Source organism: Pseudogymnoascus verrucosus (genome assembly GCF_001662655.1).
Source record: "Pseudogymnoascus verrucosus strain UAMH 10579 unplaced genomic scaffold scaffold_8, whole genome shotgun sequence".
Taxonomy (NCBI): domain Eukaryota; kingdom Fungi; phylum Ascomycota; class Leotiomycetes; order Thelebolales; family Thelebolaceae; genus Pseudogymnoascus; species Pseudogymnoascus verrucosus.
In genome coordinates, this window is record NW_017263659.1 from 287,947 (window position 1) to 305,144 (window position 17,198).

Consider the following 17,198-nt stretch of genomic DNA (forward strand, 5'->3'; position numbering starts at 1 on the left):
ACGGCTTGCTCATCAACGGCTGGCTCATCAACGGCTGGCTCATCAACGGCTGGCTCATCAACGGCTGGCTCATCGGCGGCTTGTTGCTCATCGGCGGCTTGCTCATCGGCGGCTTGCTCATCGGCGGCTTGCTCATCGGCGACTTGTTGCTCATCAACGGCTGGCTCTTCGAGTGCTGGCTCTGGCTCTGGCTCTTCGAGGACTGGCTCTTCGACGGCTGGTTCCTCGAGGACCGGCTCTGGCTCTTCAAAGGCTTGCTCTTCGACTGGCTCTTCGGCTTGCTCTTCGAAGGCTTGCTCTTCCTCGATCGGCTCCTCGACTGGCTGAGCGACTGGGTCTTCGACGGCTTGCTCTTCCTCGATTGGCTCATCAACTGGCTCATCAACGGGCTCAGCGACCGGCTCGGGCTGAACGACAGGCTCCTCAACGACAGGCTCCTCAACAGCAGGCTCCTCAACAACAGGCACCTCACTCCCCTCCTCCAAGCTCTCCAACACCACCTGCCCCTCACTCGCCGGCCCGACCGTCATCGCCGAAACCTCACTGTCACCCCTCTCATGCACCGGCCTCGCTCCATTCGCCACGGCTCCCATAATCCTCCTCACACTCTCCTCCGCCACCATTACCCACCCCCCTCCCTCTGTCTCCCCAGGGACCTCTCTTTCCGCAGGGACCTCACGCTCAACGTCTGTCTCCGGAACCGTCTCCGGCACAACAGTCTCATCGACACCACTCCACCCCCTAGCCGGAACAGGAACCGCAGATCCCTTCGGCGGACTCTCCCACCCGAACCCCTCTTCTTCCACAATAGGAGTCGCGTTATAAGGATCCCAACTAGGCTGATACTTCCCAATCGGCACAGGGGGCGCTATATCCCCCCCCTCCCCCGCAGCCAATTCAGCGACGCCGCCCTCGCGGGTCCGTGCACTCCCATCTTCAGTGGAGGTGGCGGCGGTTTCAGAGCCCCATCTTGCGTCCCGTAGCGTTGAGGAGGTGGGGAGGTTGAGTTCGAGGAAATTCTGAGCCTGCTCTACCACTCGTGCTACCGGCGCGACAGCAGCAGGAGCGGTTTGACCAGCAGGAGCAAACATCTTCATCGCAGGCGTCTGCTCGCTAGACGTCGACTGCCGTCTAGTAGCGAGCAGGGAATCACTCGACTCCGAGCTTCGATTCTGGGTCGTCTGACCAAACGGCGCTGAGGGCTCCGCACCGCTGAATGTGGATGGACGAGCGGTGGAGGGGCTGGAGGAGAGGGAGAAGGCCCAGGAGGCCCGGCGGGAGGATTTGCCGGCTTTGGTTGTGTCGATGGTGGTGGGGCTGTTTGCGTCCTAGGGAGAAGGGTTTATGTTAGAGAGAGTTCTTCTTTTCTACAAGTTCTTGTTTTGTGAGAGGGAGGGGATGTATGAGGAGGAGGAGGTAGGACAAGTTAAAAGGAAACACGTTGTGAAGTATTTTGGGGGAAGCAGCCAGAGATTTGTCATCTCTCGTTGTTTGTCAGGAAAAAGTAGTGGTTCTCCATTCCATAATCATACAAAAAGTCCCCCCTTTCCCCTCCCGCTAAGCAGGTAAAACGGGTTCCTTTCATTTTCTTCCGCTTCCATCAAAGTAATAAATCATCTCTTCATCGCCTAGCAAGAGGCATTATAAAAATGAGAAAAAAAAACATGGCCCCGGATTAGCGCGGGGCCTGGATAAGATTTATACGGCCCCAACAAGTAACCCGAAATTTAGGCCCTTTTCTTTCAGATAATAAAATCCTCCCAGATTGTTTGTGATAACATAATAAAGTTATGTGCCCACAAAAAAAATGTTTATAAAAGAAGTGAAGAAAAGAAACGCAACAAAAAACAAGTAAAGCAAATTGTGTCTTTGCGCCGCCCTCGCCCAGTTGCGGTTTCCGGCTCGTGAATTGTGTGTGTGAAGTCAAGGAGAGATCAGTCTACCTTATCTCCCGAACCCTTGAACCTGCTCTTCCCCTTCGCCAGCAGTCCCTTGCCCGCCTTGCTCGCCCTCCCCCCAAAGATGCCCGCCGTGTGGAGCAGCTCCTTCGACTTCGCCTGCACCTGCTGCACCTGCTGTGTCGTCTTGCTGCTGGCCGACCCAAAGCCCTGCGTCCCCGTCGTGGGTGTGCCGCCGCTGTAGCGCGCTTGCGGTGGAGGGGATGCGGTGGGCGTGCTGGCGTTTAGGTATTGTTGGTAGTATGGCTGTGGTTGGGGCGCGAGGATGTTACCGGACTTTGGACGTTGTGCCTGGGCACCTGCTCCGGCACCTGCGGAGGCGAGTGGGTTTTGGAGATGGGGTAGGGCGGTGGTGGCGTGCATCCAGTTTGCTAGCCCGGAGTCCATGGTTGCGAATTGTTGGCGGCTCTCGTTGTAAGCGTTGATGCGCTGCTGTGGGCTATTCAGAGACATGATCTCTTTGAATGGCTTGGGCATTGTGGGGTCCACGGGGATCTGGGGACGAGGCACATCGTTCTGCTGGAGCGATTGTCGCGGTCCATCTTGTGGAGGCGGACTTGTTTGAGGCCCGCCGATGTCTAGCATAGAGTTGATCTGCTGTGACTGAGACCTGACAGGCTCAACCTTGGCAGACATCGGAGATACGGTGTCGGTTCCCTCTGTAGACATAGCCTTGCTATACGGAAGTGGCGCCTGGGAAGAAGAACCAACATCCTCTGAATCAGCAGACACAGGTCGAATGGTACTAACAGCAGGGGCAACCACCGCAGCAGCTACGACAGCTCCGGCAACGATGCCTTCCGAACCGACACTATCCTTGTGGTCCTCTGGCTGAGCACCAGACGCATGAGGACTACGAAGAGATAGCGGCGCAGGAGACGCAGAATCCGAACGAGCTACAGTAGCCCCCGGAACTGAAACCTGCTCAGCCTCTAGTTCAGCAACGATAGGCTGAGGAGACACAATCACAGGTGGTGACTGGCTATCCTCAGGCACAGTCGTCACTTGCTCTGGCAGCGCCGCCTCCCATGAGAATTTACGCTCCAATGTATGCTGGGTTGGTTCAACAGGAAGCATTGACGCGCGTTTTGGGCTCAAAGGAGCAATTGCTGGGATGTCCTCAGACTCTTCGACATTGTGGAGCCCGGTGGAAGCTATATAGCTCGAAGCAGCTGCATCCGAAACTGGCGCAGTCTGCTCTTGGGTCTGAGACTCTACCTGCGCATCCTCCTCCGTCTCTGCCCAATAGTTGTCATACTCGCTCGGCAAATACATGCTATCACGAGGCGCACTCGGTGCTGGAAGACCCAGAGTCGACTGCCTTGCTGCAGCGTTTGGTGGCGGAACCCAGTCCTGATCTGCGATAGAAGTTGAATCGCGCGGACTCAAGCTCCTCACGATCTCCTTGCGTAGCCTGTCAGTCTCGTCGTCTGTCGGGCTGGCGTTGGTGCTCAACGTTGGAAGCTTCATTAGAGGGTTCTGGGTCTCTGAATCATCCTTTGGAGCAGATTCATGCAGATCCTCAGCCTTACTAGTTGTAAGCGGTGGTAGAGTCACATCATCCTTAAGAGGTGGGGATGGTGCTGCACCGGAGGTTGCGAGAGGCTGCGGCGATGTAGCTGTCTCAGGGGACTGGGACGGTTCGACAGGAGTCGGGTCTTCATCAATATCCTTGTTTTGTGTAACTTCACCAGCAGCTGACTCAGCGGTTGTGGAGTACGAGTTCCAAGCACCAGGCAGGTCTGGCCGCGAAAGTCGCGAAACCGCTGTCGGAAGTATCGGACGAGTCTCATCAGCGACTTGTGCCACCTCCCCTGACTGGGGAGCCAAGGTGGCAGTTTCCAAGTGTGGTGACCTCGCGGGACTATTCCCATTGCTGGGTGCGCTCAGGTCCCGACGGTGACCCATGTGGAACGGCGTCTGGTTAGGTTCCTCTGCCACAATGGCGGAAGCTCTCCGAGAGTCCGGTTCCTTCTCTTCGGCAATTACCGGAGTCAAGTTATCTTTTGGCTCCTGCGTTCGTCCGCGAGAGTCGGGGTTTGCGCCACTGGACACTCGGCTCATTATTGGGCTAATACCGGCAGTGCCAGTGCTGTCGCTATCAGTGCGTCGAACGTTGCTTGTGCCCTGCGAAGTAGGTGTTTCGGGTATCGAATCAGTCCTATCGAACGCCTGGTGCACAACTGACGTGAATCCTAGAGATTCCTGCCTTTGGAGAGGTTGTTCACCGGCATTTGGCACCTGTCGCTCGGCAACGGGAGAGTTTGCAACATTTGCGTCGGGCGCTGACTGGGACCACATATCAAAGCCGAAACCAGACATCCTGTGTAGGTCTGGTAACTTCGGGCTCATAGAATAGCGCCTCTTTGCGTCAGCGTCAGATGCAGCCTCGGGATCGGCCTGTTGCGCAGGCTCCTGTATTTGTGGCTGATATTGCTGAACCGGGGCTTCTTGCTTCTGCACTTCTTGCTGAAGCTTCTGAGCGGCCTCCGGCGACTTTGCAGCCATGTCGTCGAACCCATATTCGCTTTTCCTTTCTTGCACAGACTCGAGCATTGGCGCCTGCCTCCGTCCATAGTCATGTGCCTCCTCTTCATATGTATCGGCTTGCCTTCCGTAATCAGGTACATCTTCTTCGTATGTATCGTATCCGCCCCTGTTATAATTGGTAGGTTCAACGGGTGCTGGAATCACAGGTTCTGCAGCCTGGAAGGGCAATGCTGGTGAAGACTGTGTATCGGGATTTGTAGCCGCTGCTGAGTCTATACTAGAATCACCGGAAGCCTTTCTTTGTCGTTCCTCCTCAAGACGTTTATAGATGTCTGCAGGTCGAATGAAAGGGAGGGCTTTCGCAACCGACGCGGCAGGAGCAGGAGCTGGGGCTGCTGCAGCCGAGGAATCCGGCACCGTTGCTTGGTTTAAGGTGGTGTTTCGTGGAGAGAATTGAGCGGGTGGAGATGCTACATTCACAGGTGGTGAGTCTGACCGACTCAAAGGGGACGCAGCTCTCGCTTGAGGGGATAACGCGGCGGACCTCAAGGGCGAGGTAACGTCGTGTGTGGGATAGTTGTTATGCGCATCGCCAGACGCGGATCGCGCGTCCGATGCAGTATGAGCAGACGACCTGCTCGACTCCGCGTATGATGACCGCGCCGAACTCTCAGTGCCTGGAGGAGGGAGTTGCTTGCGCTGACTTGCAAGGCGCAGTGGAGGGCTCGGAGTCGCAGCTGCGACGGCCACCGGATTGCTCGGTAAAGCGTCTTGTTGCGACGGTCCGCTCGAGAAAGCTCGGCGCTCGTCATCCCTCGAGAAGGAGCTCTGGCGAAGCAAGGGCGGGTTTGTGGAGCTCCTGTCTTGCGCGTCCTTTGGCAGATGCGGGAGCTCGCCATATGTCTTCTTAATGCCGACGTCGTTCCGCACACCCTGTCCCGGCTGCCGTAAACCCGTTACTTTGGGCACCGGGGGAGGAGGGGGAGCGTCGCCGTAGCCGTCATCGTAGTCGTCCCCCCAGTCGTCGCCACCGTAGTTACCGGGCTTCGCGTCTACCCACTTCTTCGTCTTCTGCCGGTTGACGTTCGCCTGGTAGGAGACGGGAGCTGGAGCAGCGGCCGCGCGTGAAGGTCTGTCTTTTCGTCAGTTCCTGGAGCATCCGGGGCCGTTCGGGGGGAGAGGGAACCTACAACGGCGAGTCGAAGGTATCAGGGTATGGCTTCGACATAGCTGTGTGTCTGCCTTGCGGCCAGTGTAAACTGTTACGGCCCTCAGAGTGCCAGTTCCGTCATGTATGCGATTCACTGAGGAGTAAAGAGCGAAAGTTTACAATCCCAAGGAGGTTGTTTTTTTGATGAGAAATGGTGATCGAAGGCCACGCAATAAGGTCAGGTTCAGGTTCGAAGGAACGCGATACGGCTGAAAACTAGTCCCAAGTATTTCCAGGGTACAGCAGTTACTGTAGTAGGCTAATGAGGGTCGGTCGGGGTTCGGTGGAGGGTGGTTGGTGGGTAGTGGGATGGTGGGATTGGGTGGATTTTCGGTGGATTGGATGACAGTTTAGCGGGCGAGCTGTGGCTGGGTAAGGCTATGTTAAGGTACAGTAACTTGAAGCAGCGCCAGGAGAAATGTGGAGATTTGAGAAGAGATGATGAGGAAAGGTGAGAATAAGATGGATGATGGATATAGAGGAATATAAATTGTGAATTGTATAGAATTAAAAGAATAAAAGAATAAAAGGAATAATGGAATAAATAGAATTGCAGTATTCGTATTCTAGTATCATCTAGGGAACACAACAGTGTGTTAGGACGGTACTCTATATTTACACACACAACATACAACAGGATTCACGTGGGGAAGGGGAGAGTCGTGTCGTCGTCGTTAATGTGGAGCAAGTGGGAAAGTACATATAATATGTATGTGCGTAACGTCGAGCCTAGAAGTATCTTTTCTATAACGAGAACAAGGAGAGATGTCTTGTCTTACATGCCGGTATTCGTGTTCAATTCATTATTCGAGATACTTGCCACCCCCCCCAAATTACTACTAGACACACTTGTACCCCTAAATTACAATTTTCATTCCTCTTATTCCTTTATTACGTCCGTCTTTCTCCACCCAATCAGCCCTGGCCTGCACGTGGTAATTTCCTAAAATCTACGGCAACCCGTACGTACCTCTTCTACATGCACACCTTTCTCGTGCTAAGCCACAAAAGGACACGGCCGTTTTTTGCGAACAGCGCCCAGAGGTACGGGGGTACATAGGGGGATAAGGGATAGGATAGAGATCGCCACAGGCCAAATTTACAGCCGCCTTCAAGAGAGATACGGGAGAGCTATCGCTATAATCGCAAGAAAAGAAGGAGCAAATTTCATTACCTCCACGACGTACATACTACCACCACCACCACATATGCCATACACACACTGAGGACAGACAAGAATACCACCTCCCAGCAACAGCAGCTATCCCCCATCCCTCCGCGCTGCCGTGACACATCAACCAATCACTCGCCGGCCGGCCAGAGGCCACGAACGCCATTGAGGCCAGCCAGTCTCCAAACCTCACCTCGGCCACAGCACACTACACTCTACGCCTCCCTCCTCCACCTCACCCCACACGTCCACCATGGCCGTCTCAACCTCCATCCAAGACCGCACGTCGGAATTCCACTCGGTCCTCACGCAGGTCCAGAAGCAGCGGCACTCGAACAAGATAGGCGCGCAGCGGCAGTCGCTGCTCAGCAACGCCCAGAAAGCCGATAATGCGCCTGCGAGCGCGGAGAAGCCAAGGCGATCGGAGTTTGCAAGGCGTGCGGCGGAGATCGGGCGTGGGATCTCGGGGACGATGGCGAAGCTTGAGAAACTCGCTCAGCGTGCGTATTCCCCCCCTTCCCCCTTCACCCCTCTCTCCCTGCCGAATTTAATCCAAGACGGAAACCAAGTCGAGAGAGAACCCCCAAGCTAACACCCCAGCAGTCGCAAAGCGCAAAACCCTCTTCGACGACCGGCCCCTCGAAATCAACGAGCTAACCTACATAATCAAACAAGACCTCTCCTCGCTCAACACCCAAATCTCCTCCCTCCAAACCCTCACCCGCGTGCAAAACCCCTCCGCCGCGCCCCAACAAACCGAGCACGCCAAGAACGTCGTCTTCCTGCTGCAGGGAAAACTCACCGACGTATCCGCCAACTTCAAAGACGTGCTAGAACTCCGCACCCAGAACATCCGCGCCTCAAGATCCAGGACTGAGAATTTCGTGTCAGCGGTTTCCTCGCATGCCTTGCCGACGGAGGGACAATCCGCATCCCCCCTCTACTCCACCCCCGCGCGCGGCTCCCCGGCACCCCCCTACAACCCCGCCCTAGGAGGCGGCAGCGGCTCGCAAGACCTCCTCACCCTCAACCCAGTAGGCGACCAACAGCTCCTCATGATGGAAGAAGCGCAGCCGCAGCACGCGTACATCCAGCAGCGCGGGGAAGCGATCGAGGCGATCGAGCGGACGATTTCGGAATTAGGAGGGATTTTTGGGCAGTTGGCCGGGATGGTGAGCGAGCAGAGCGAGATGATTCAGAGGATCGATGCGAATACGGAGGATGTGGTGGATAATGTGCAGGGGGCGCAGAGGGAGTTGTTGAAGTATTGGGGGAGGGTTAGTGGGAATCGGTGGTTGGTGGCGCAGATGTTTGGGGTGTTGATGGTTTTCTTTTTGTGAGTCTCACAACCCCCCTTTTTTGGCTCCTACGAGTTATTCCGGGTACCACCTGTGGTGCTGAGTGCTTCGGCAATCCTCCCAAAACGCGCAAAGGACTAACAAGAATCAGATTATGGGTCCTGGTAGCCGGCTAGCCATCTCCCCTTACAAACACAACGACACGACGTCTCCCCAATTTCCTTATTCCCCCATTTCCGTCCAATTTTCCCTTAATCCGGCGCAGAGAAATAAATCAGGGGCACCACAGCAGCAACAGCATGTATGAATGAGTGAGTGGGCAAAGGAGATAGACCTTGTTTCGTCCTGAGGCGCAGAGTAGAGAGAGAGAGAGAGAGCATTTGTTTTGTGGCGGTACTGTAATAACAGCGAGAAAGACGCGATCGAATACCATAGAGAGATGGATGGGGGAGGAGTAGTGATTCATAGGTGTGAATACTACATACATTAATAACTGTTCATTGATCTGTTCGATATACTACGTTTTCTATATGTTGGTGTTTGAGAGTGAGTAGATGATGTGCATAGTGAACCGCTATAGTGTGTTTTGTATTTTGGTGGGTAGGATTTTTATTTTATCGTTTTATTATTGGACTTCAATATTTCCTGGCGTTATTATCCGACTCCTGCGTGAAAGCGTACCAGTTGCTGGAAACTTACCCTATTCTATCCAGTACTTGTTCTTGCTCCCCTTTCTGATAGCGACTGTAAGAAGGTTCTATCCTATCGCGTACTGCCCCCTTCACTACAGCTCGGGTCGTGACGTTTTATCCACGCCCAAAAATCATCGTGGGAATATGGGATACGAGCTCTTTTCTCACATCATTCTTGTATTCATGCCTTTACTATTTCCTAGTGCCATATCGAGTTAGTCGGTGCAAGTGTGCCAGCCCACTCTCCTATTTTCTATATAACAATTAAGGTGCTTATTACACCACTTTATTCTACATACGTGCCTGCCTAAATTATAGCTATAGCTATAAGCTAAGAAAAAAAATCTACTAGTAAACTATAAACTTTTAACTTTAGTAGATACTAAGTTATGAGATAAGTAATCCTAACGCATACTGTTCTTGGACACCCTTCCGATAGCGACTGTGCGTCGGTTTCGTACCACGAAAATGTACGCTGTTTCTCACCTTATTATCTATTGCTAGTGGTATTTTCATAATTATCTACACGTTACATTACTATAACCTCATTGATAAACATATCTCCATCCTTGGGCGTCTCTCCCTCAGGCAAACTAAACCCCCAAGCCTCAGCGACCTCCTTACTAAAGCCAAAGGCCCCGGTGCTATACGAGGCCACCATATTCCTCTTTTTCTCCCTGTTAAAATAGTACAAGAATATATGTTTACCAAAATCGATACTTAGCCTCAAATCTATATATTTTAGGCGCGGCATGTGCTGTTTTGCCCTCCCAGCTGCGGCGAAGAGCTCGTTGAGAGGCTCGGCTGAGGGGACGTAGGTACAATCTTTGTAGTCGTTGGGGTCGTTGGAGTAGTAGGAGTCGTCTTGTGTTACTACTTCTGGGGGCGCGCGGTTGGCGAACCATTGGCCTGGGTTGGTTAGCTGACCATTCGTTCCGTTGTAGCTTAGGGGGTTCACCGGTCGACGAGATCTCGGGGTAGCTGATTTTTATTTCTTCCAGACTGGACCAGTCGGGATAAGAACCATCGCCATTACCTGCGAAGACCGCGGATGATATTCGAAGCCCGGAAAGTTTGAGTTTTCGGAGCTGACCTGACAGAATTCGTATGCTGATGCAGAGGTGGTCGCGCTGAGGGTCAACAAGCAACGAGTCCGAAGTCAGCGGCTCGGAAAAATCGGACAGGAAATCTAGGTTGAATACACTGAGCGATCGTGGTAGCAGTTGCAGACTCTGAGCTAGAGCTGAGGAGGAAGTTAGGGCTGGAAAACTTCATATAACTATAGTCTTTGAGAGACAGGTACAAACCTTTCCGATATTCACAAGTGAGGTCTGGATTCTCCATCTCGTCAAAAACATACCCATCGAGGCAATCTAGACACTTCATCCGGGAGAGAACCCGCATCAGACTCTCAGGGTGGATGCCATGACCTTCGCATACTGTCACCGAGGACACGAGACTGAGCTCTGGCAGCAGCTTCTCGTCGCCGATATATTGCACATCAGGCCGGGGGCCGTAGCGGAGCTCCAATTCATATTCTTGCCAGGGATCCACTACTGGCGCATCCGGCAGCGCATCCGCCGGCCTGGGTGAAATTGAAATTCTCCGTGATGGATGAGGCATGGTTGGCACACCTCTATCCAATCCCCTTGCCAGAAAGAGACACAGCTGGTGTTTCTCTGCTGCCACGCGCTCACTCCCGCCTAATCTATCCTCCCAGCCCTTGAGTAAACCAAATAGAGCACGCATATCCCCGGAAAATAACCCATTTGCCAGCTGTTCCTGCTCTCTCCGCCAGCTAAGATTTGTAGGACTCCGGAGGCCCATTCGATCAAGAAGATAGTTGAATTCTAGCGCCCGTATTGAACGAATGCGACGATCACCTGTTGCGCCGCTGAGAAGAGGTATGAGCTCGGGGAGAGTGTCTGCGTCGATTTTTATGCGACTGAATGTCTCGTGCTCGATTACGCTCTGCCATGTCCTGTTGATTGTCGCATAGGGCGAGAGGTTTGATCTCCATCGACCATAGTGTGCCTTTTCGAGTGCCTTTAGATGCGATATTATCTCATATATAATCTCTGCTGGTAGACGATCCATTGTGCTAGCCACGTCGCCGTTGAAGGCCTACCAAGCTACCTCCGAAGTTGTTGAATCCTAGGCGTGACTTCCTGAGCAAGAACCAACTTGTTTAATCCTCCGGAACTGGAGTATCTATCTATACTGCTGCTCCTGGAAGTTGATCTATGCACGTAAATGTTATATGCACCCACGAATGGTTTTAGGGAGTCGTTTCCTAATCCCTGCCTAGCTGACAACGCTATGGCTCCAATGAGGGGCGGGTCGATAGCGATGTTATAAGCTTAAATTACATGTACCAGTGAGACAAGAAATGGCGGGAACAACCCCACGATTTGTGGCCATGTGCCATCACGTCCCCCATAATACATAAGATCAGACAAGGCAAGTCACAACATCACATCAATCACAATCAAAATTAAAGCAAGGGGTATCGCAGAACAAACTTTTTAATTCCCCCTCATACCAACCTAGCTAACCCGCCCTCTCCCCCGTCCCCACCCCACAAAGAAACATAACCACAAAGCATACACCCTCCCGATCTCCCGTCTATCCAGACCAACCGAGAATCGGGCATTCCCAGATAACACCTTCCCTGCGCGGCGGTGACCTATCCAGCGAAACTATCCGAGCAAGAGCCTGGCTGTCCCCGCAGGAGAAAAACGAGGAAAAAGAGAGCGAGAAAGACAAGGAAGAAAGAACAAGTCGGGGCACTAGCCATCATCTATCTCATCTAACCCCGCAATCGCAAGGTGCGTCATTGGTATCGTACAAGTTCCATTTGCGTCAGCCGACGAGCAGATTGAGGGATCGAATGCTGGTCGGCGGAGGGCGAGGCGAGGTGCTTACCAGTCATCATCCTCATCAGCGGCGGTGACGCTGGGAGCAGTCACGGTGACAGTTGGGATTGGGACCTCGATCTCCTTACCCTTACCCTTGATGTCGATAGCGCTAACGCGCGGCACATTGGGGTTGACCGGCTCGAGGACGGCAGGGGCCGCAGGAGCAACGACCTTCTGCTCTGGCTGAGCGGTAGGGTCACGTGGCTTCATGCCTGGCAGGAAGCGCGGCATGGTGGGGGTATTCATGACGAGGTTCTTGCTGACGGTGTCGGCGAGGACATCAATGAGCTTATCAGCCACCGGAGCGGCAGCCTCCTCCTCAGCATCGTCGCCGCCAAAGTCGGAGTCGACCTCGAACTGCAGCTCGGCGGCGCCGCCCTCGGGGACGAAGGCCTGCAGGAAGTCAGGGATGGGCTGGTTGGTCTCGCTGAGAGTCTTGACGAGGTCGAGGGCCAGGTCCTCGTTGCGGTCGCAGTAGAATGAGGTGGCGAGGCCGCGGTTGCCGATGCGCGCGGTGCGGCCTGGGAGGGGGGGTTAGTTTGGGGTTGAGAGAGATGAAGAAGGGGAGGGGACTTACCAATGCGGTGGGTATACTCCTCGATACCGCCAAAGTCGGCGTTGGGAAGATCGAAGTTGATGACGTGCATCACGTTCTTGATGTCGAGACCACGAGCAGAGACTCCGGTCGCGACGAGGATGCCAACAGCACCAATGCGGAAGGAGCGAATAGCGTCTTCACGCTCGCGCTGGGTGCGATCGGAGTGGATCGACGTAGAGGGCATACCGATGTTGTAAAGGTAGTCGTCGAGCTCGTCGGCACTACGCTTGCTGTTGACAAACACAATGGTACGGGCGGGGGGACGCGAGTACAAGAAGTCGAGGAGGGCCTGGCGCTTGGCGGATGGCTCGACATAGATGATGTTCTGCTCGATGTTGGTGGATGTGGATCCAGCACGGCCGACGCGGATGCGGACAAAGTCGTTGGCAAGGTGCTCCTTTGCAAGGTCGCGGGCGGCCTTGGGGAAGGTCGCAGAGAACATCATGTACGTAATGTTGCCATCCTCCTGGTCTGGGAAGGAGTTAGCTTGGGATCGATGTGAAGATCGATCTGGGGATTGGAGGAGGACTTACCACCACCGTTCATGATGACCTTGAACTCATCTTCCCAGTCAGGGCTGAGCATCTCATCGGCCTCATCGACAATCATGTACTTGAGGCGGCACAGAGAGAGGCGCTCTGGCTCATTTGTGATGAAATCAACGAGACGACCTGGAGTTCCAATGAGAACATCGCAGCCCTTGGCGATTTGGTTGAGCTGGTCGCGGCGGGGCCCACCACCATACACAACACAGGGACGGAGCATCGAGCGGTAGCAGAAACGACGGGCCTCGTTGAAAATCTGCACGGCAAGCTCACGGTTGGGACAAACGATGAGCATGAGTGGCTCGGCACGAGCAAAGTTGCGAGAATCCGGGACAAAAGTCGCGGGGTTGGGGCGTGGTGCACACAACTTCTTGGCCTTGCCCATGAGTTTGGACAGGGTGGGGATCAAGAAAGCACCAGTCTTGCCGGAACCTAGGAAAGATTATCAGGTTGTGGGTGATGGTTGAGAGTATTGGAGAAGACCTACCGGTCTGGGCACAGGCGACAATATCATGACCCTGGAAGATGGCGGGCAATGTGTAGCACTGAACAGGTGTGGGAACGGTATAGCCAGCCAGACGAACATTGGCAAGCATGACAGGGTGGAGTCCGGCATCATCAAAGCTGAGAACAGGCTTGATGCGAATGGTGCCCTCTTGGACAACATTGATGGAGGTAACACTGCAAAAGATTAGAAGAGAACGGGAATGGAGGAGCAAGAAACATACCCAGAGAAATCGATGCCAGTAGTAACGTGGACATCAGATCCGAAGAGCTGCTTCTCAAGAACAGGGTGAGCTGGGCCCACGTCGCCAAACTCGTCACACCACTCATACACAGTGGCGTTGTTGGCCCATCCCTCATCCTGGAGAACGTCGCCAGGAGCGAGAATAGGGCCTTCACCCTCAGCGGCGCGGCGCTCGGCCTCGGTCATGTTGTAGGCCGCATAGTTATATGCGACACGGGTGGCATGGCCGCTCTGCTTGATCCACTCGGAGTGGCGGGGATCCTCTGGGAGGTTGGGGTCGAAAGGGCTACGAACCTCCTCGTCCTTGCCATCTTCCTTGCCATCAGGCAAAACAGGAGCAGCAACGTCTGCTGACATTGTTGCGGATTGTGTCTGCTCGGGGGATGTCAGTTTGGTGGGTTGGTGGATGTGGAGAGAGGATAAAAAGGTGAGATGGTGAGGTGGTGAGAAGGTGATGGGAGGGAAACATTGAGGTGGGTTCTTTGTTGTGGGTGTTGCCCATAGTGTCAAAGAGGCCCAAGAGACCCAACTGATGGAAACTGGCAGAACCAACTGTCCACCAGGTCATCCATCTTTGATAGGTGGTGTCCGATCTGTGAAGTTGGAGATAGGAATAAAAAGGTGAGGATAGTAGATTGAAACGTGAATAATGGACAGCAAAACAAAGACCGGAAGGATACATACACTGTAGGTCAGGTTTCAACAGGTTTGTTGGAGGTCTATGATCAAAGGAAGTAAGTACAAAGCCACATCTCATACTGTCAATATCGTATCCACCTTGAAGGATGCTTTCTGTGTGTCCATCATGTTATGGAACGCGTGTTTATACCTTTCCTCAAGATGGAGATAGCTTCATATGAGAATGGCAACATACCTTTTGATAGTAGAATAGCAAACCTCCTGAATCTAAAGGAGGATATGAAGGAGAAACGTTTTCAAAGTCACAGAATGACCCCTTGAAGACGTTGAGGATGTGGAGAGAGAAATAAGGAAGAAAGGAGGAAGAGAGGAGAGGGAAAGAAAACAAGAAGCCTCTCTCTGCAGTGAACTCACATACGATTGCAGTGCGCTTAGCTAAATCAATGCTAGCGAGCCCTTTCACTCATGAGAACAATAGTTTTCCCGAGTCCGAGTCCTTATTCCCGACGCTGATTGGCTAAGAGGAGGAGCATCATAGTAGAGATTCGCTTCGATAGGCGTTACGGCGCTAAACGCTTTCCATAGGATTTTGGCCTCGATATTGCCTAATCGGGAAGTTATGTACCTTTGTACGTTTAGTATATAACGACTGCTTAGTCGCCCGGCCGGAGGTAACCGTCCACAAACGCCGACGACCACATTTCGAAAGACCGACACCGACTGCACCCTATACTGCCCGCCATACTGTCCGCTATGGCTGACGAAGAAGAGATCCCAATTGATGTCCAAGGATATCTGAGCATTACTGGTATGTTTTATTTTTTTATTGTTCGATCTTTCTTTGACCTCTTTCTGTTTACCCAAAACCCCTTGCTCACAGTTCTTGTTCTGTCCTGTCGTTGCCCATTCACCGGCACTCTTCCCCCTTTCCCCCTTCCCCGTTCCTGTCGCCCCTTTGTGGGCTCTCCGTCACGGTGCAGTGTTATCGCTGCCACCGTGACGGAGAAAGAATTTCCAGTTCCCAGGAACGGTGCGGTGACGACCACCACACCGTTCCTGAGAACACCATCCTCCTCCTCCGGCACCAAGCGGTGCCCACCACAGGACCGTTCCTGTGGTCGAACTTCGACCTCTCCGTCACGGTGCAGCACCATTGCTGCCACCGTGATGGAGAAGTGAAATTCAGTTCTCAGGAACGGTGCTGTGAACACCACAGCACCGTTCCCAAGAACACTTTCTCCCTCCTCCGTCGCTAAGTGGTGACAACCATAGGACCGTTCCTGTGGTTGATTTTATTCCTCTCCGTTGCGGTGCAGCAACATTGCTGCCACCGCGACAGAGATTGGAATTTCCGTTCTTAGGAACGGTGTCGTGGACACCACAGCACCGTTCCTGAGAACTCATTTTCCCACCTGCGTCGCTCTGCAGTGCAGAGTGACGCACCGTTCCTCACAATCCCCTTCCCTGCCTCCGTTGCTGTGCGGTGCTCAACACCGCACCGTTTCTCACAGCCCCCTCGTTTTCCTCCGTTGCTGTGCGGTGCCCATTTTGGCACCATTCCTCACAGCCCACTTTCTTCCCTCCGTTGCTGTGCGGTGAATCGCACAGCACCGTTCCTCCCCTCACCTCCCCCCCAACAGTCACGTGTGGTGCACAACATGCGCACCACACCGTGGCTGTCAACAACTTCCTCTTCCTCCTTCCCTCATCCTCTTCTCAACTTCATCAATCCTCACCTCCCTCCATCCACCACCTCGGTGCGGTTTTCACCACCGCACCATTCCTCTCAACACCCTTTTTCTACTTCGTAGACATACATTCCTCTTCCCCCTCTCACCATCACGGTGCGGTTTTCACACTGCACCGTGATGGCTACCAAACCTTTTTTACTCCGTTCGTCCTCACAATTCCCTGTCTTTCTGTCTCCCTCCTTCAGTTTCCACCAGCTAACACTTCTCCCAGGTATGCCGGCTTACAACCCGGCATATCCTCCTCGGGGGATCCCCCTCCGACCTCTCCCTGGTGCCGGTGCTGCGGTGGTGGCACCACCACCACCATCTGGGTGGGACGCTCCGGCGTCCTGGGACGTCATCCGACGTCTCAGTTTCAACCCATTCTTAGCACCACCGCCAGCACCGGTGCCAGTCCCGGAGAGGCCACCCCCACCCCCTCCAGCTGCCCGCACTCCTTCTCCCGCGGCCCCTCGCACCCCATCTCCTCCTCCACCACCACCACCGCCACCCCGAACTCCGAGCCCAGCTCACCTCCGCCCGTCGGCCTCCACCCGACGCGCAAACCCCGCGGACGTCGCACGCCAAACTGCGGCTCTCCAGGCCCTGAATCGATTTGCGTCGAACCGCGAGGCTGCCGATGCATCCGAGGCCGCCGCATCCGCCATCTCAGCTGACGTTATCGCATCAGCTCCCGACCCAGTTGCAGCCGAGGAAGAGGCCACCGAAGCACACAGGGCCTTCCACCGCGAGCTCACCCTCGCCATGCTCGAGGGAACCGCATACGTCTATCCCGATGGAGAGCCCGTGACTCTCGACGGAGGCCCCATGCGCATGGCAGGCCTGGTCGCATACACCACTGGGGAAGAGGAGCAGCCTGAGCAATCTTGGGCCGATTGGTCCAGGGAGAATCGCTGGAGAATGCCAGTTGTTTGGGGTGGTGGTGGTGGGGATCCTAACTTCACCTACTTCGATCATGCACATGAGGCTGGTGCCGAGCCTTTTTGCTTTTCTTGGGGATGCTGGACCTGCTATTGTGGCCCGGGATGCTGTGGTGGTGGTGGTCGCTCTGCCAGGAACAGACGCGCGTGGACTCCTGGGAACTTGGATTGAGGTGAGTTCTTTGTGTGATTGTTTGGTGATTGGATTTGGGCTAATTTTGTGGATAGTTGCATGAGGTTTCTTCTGGACTGCATGGCGC

General features: G+C 54.1%; 5 protein-coding genes across 5 annotated transcripts in view; 2 read left to right on the plus strand and 3 right to left on the minus strand.

Annotated features, from left to right (window-relative positions):
- VE01_02622 (uncharacterized protein) overlaps positions 1–6,180 on the minus strand; it is an 11,863-nt gene extending 5,683 nt beyond the window's left edge. The window contains exons 1-3 of the mRNA XM_018272130.2: positions 5,639–6,180; positions 1,944–5,580; positions 3–1,328 (exon numbers count right to left, since the gene is read on the minus strand). Coding sequence (XP_018132904.1) covers positions 3–1,328; positions 1,944–5,580; positions 5,639–5,676 — 5,001 coding nt within the window. The 5' untranslated portion in view covers positions 5,677–6,180. The remainder of the gene's footprint in view (positions 1–2; positions 1,329–1,943; positions 5,581–5,638) is intronic.
- A 268-nt stretch (positions 6,181–6,448) lies between these two features.
- Positions 6,449–8,641, plus strand: SED5 (cis-Golgi t-SNARE syntaxin). The gene is made up of 4 exons (XM_018272131.2): positions 6,449–6,620; positions 6,670–7,329; positions 7,433–8,165; positions 8,279–8,641. Exons 2-4 carry the CDS (start codon positions 7,083–7,085, stop codon positions 8,301–8,303), a joined length of 1,005 nt encoding a protein of 334 aa, XP_018132903.2. The 5' UTR covers positions 6,449–6,620; positions 6,670–7,082; the 3' UTR covers positions 8,304–8,641.
- Positions 8,642–9,300: 659 nt separating this feature from the next.
- On the minus strand, positions 9,301–11,117 carry VE01_02624 (uncharacterized protein). Its single transcript, XM_018272132.2, has 3 exons — positions 10,127–11,117; positions 9,778–10,062; positions 9,301–9,728 (listed from the first exon to the last, which is right to left on the minus strand). Exons 1-3 carry the CDS (start codon positions 10,914–10,916, stop codon positions 9,349–9,351), a joined length of 1,455 nt encoding a protein of 484 aa, XP_018132910.1. The 5' UTR covers positions 10,917–11,117; the 3' UTR covers positions 9,301–9,348.
- Positions 11,118–11,414: 297 nt separating this feature from the next.
- VE01_02625 (uncharacterized protein) lies at positions 11,415–14,616 on the minus strand. Its single transcript, XM_018272133.2, has 7 exons — positions 14,503–14,616; positions 14,313–14,347; positions 13,609–14,003; positions 13,368–13,561; positions 12,869–13,312; positions 12,315–12,806; positions 11,415–12,258 (listed from the first exon to the last, which is right to left on the minus strand). Exons 3-7 carry the CDS (start codon positions 13,983–13,985, stop codon positions 11,741–11,743), a joined length of 2,025 nt encoding a protein of 674 aa, XP_018132909.1. The 5' UTR covers positions 13,986–14,003; positions 14,313–14,347; positions 14,503–14,616; the 3' UTR covers positions 11,415–11,740.
- On the plus strand, positions 13,206–17,110 carry VE01_02626 (uncharacterized protein; the record flags this gene model as incomplete). Its single annotated transcript, XM_018272134.2, has 2 exons — positions 13,206–15,075; positions 16,230–17,110. The coding sequence occupies exons 1-2, from the start codon at positions 15,021–15,023 to the stop codon at positions 17,108–17,110; spliced, it is 936 nt and encodes a 311-aa protein (XP_018132908.1). The 5' UTR covers positions 13,206–15,020.
- Between the last annotated feature and the right edge of the window lie 88 nt (positions 17,111–17,198).

Bases quoted from the DNA above. Each gene is read 5' to 3' on its own strand.
- SED5 (XM_018272131.2), top strand. From the start codon at position 7,083: ATGGCCGTCTCAACCTCCATCCAAGACCGCACGTCGGAATTCCACTCG. The intron at 7,330-7,432 runs GTGCGTATTCCC...ACACCCCAGCAG, and splicing joins GCTTGAGAAACTCGCTCAGC to TCGCAAAGCGCAAAACCCTC. The intron at 8,166-8,278 runs GTGAGTCTCACA...AACAAGAATCAG, and splicing joins GTGTTGATGGTTTTCTTTTT to ATTATGGGTCCTGGTAGCCG.
- VE01_02624 (XM_018272132.2), bottom strand. From the start codon at position 10,916: ATGGATCGTCTACCAGCAGAGATTATATATGAGATAATATCGCATCTA. The intron at 10,063-10,126 runs GTTTGTACCTGT...CTTCCTCCTCAG, and splicing joins CACTTGTGAATATCGGAAAG to CTCTAGCTCAGAGTCTGCAA. The intron at 9,729-9,777 runs GTGAACCCCCTA...TAACCAACCCAG, and splicing joins CCCCGAGATCTCGTCGACCG to GCCAATGGTTCGCCAACCGC.
- VE01_02625 (XM_018272133.2), bottom strand. From the start codon at position 13,985: ATGTCAGCAGACGTTGCTGCTCCTGTTTTGCCTGATGGCAAGGAAGAT. The intron at 13,313-13,367 runs GTAGGTCTTCTC...AATCTTTCCTAG, and splicing joins TGTCGCCTGTGCCCAGACCG to GTTCCGGCAAGACTGGTGCT. The intron at 12,259-12,314 runs GTAAGTCCCCTC...CCCCCCTCCCAG, and splicing joins GGAGTATACCCACCGCATTG to GCCGCACCGCGCGCATCGGC.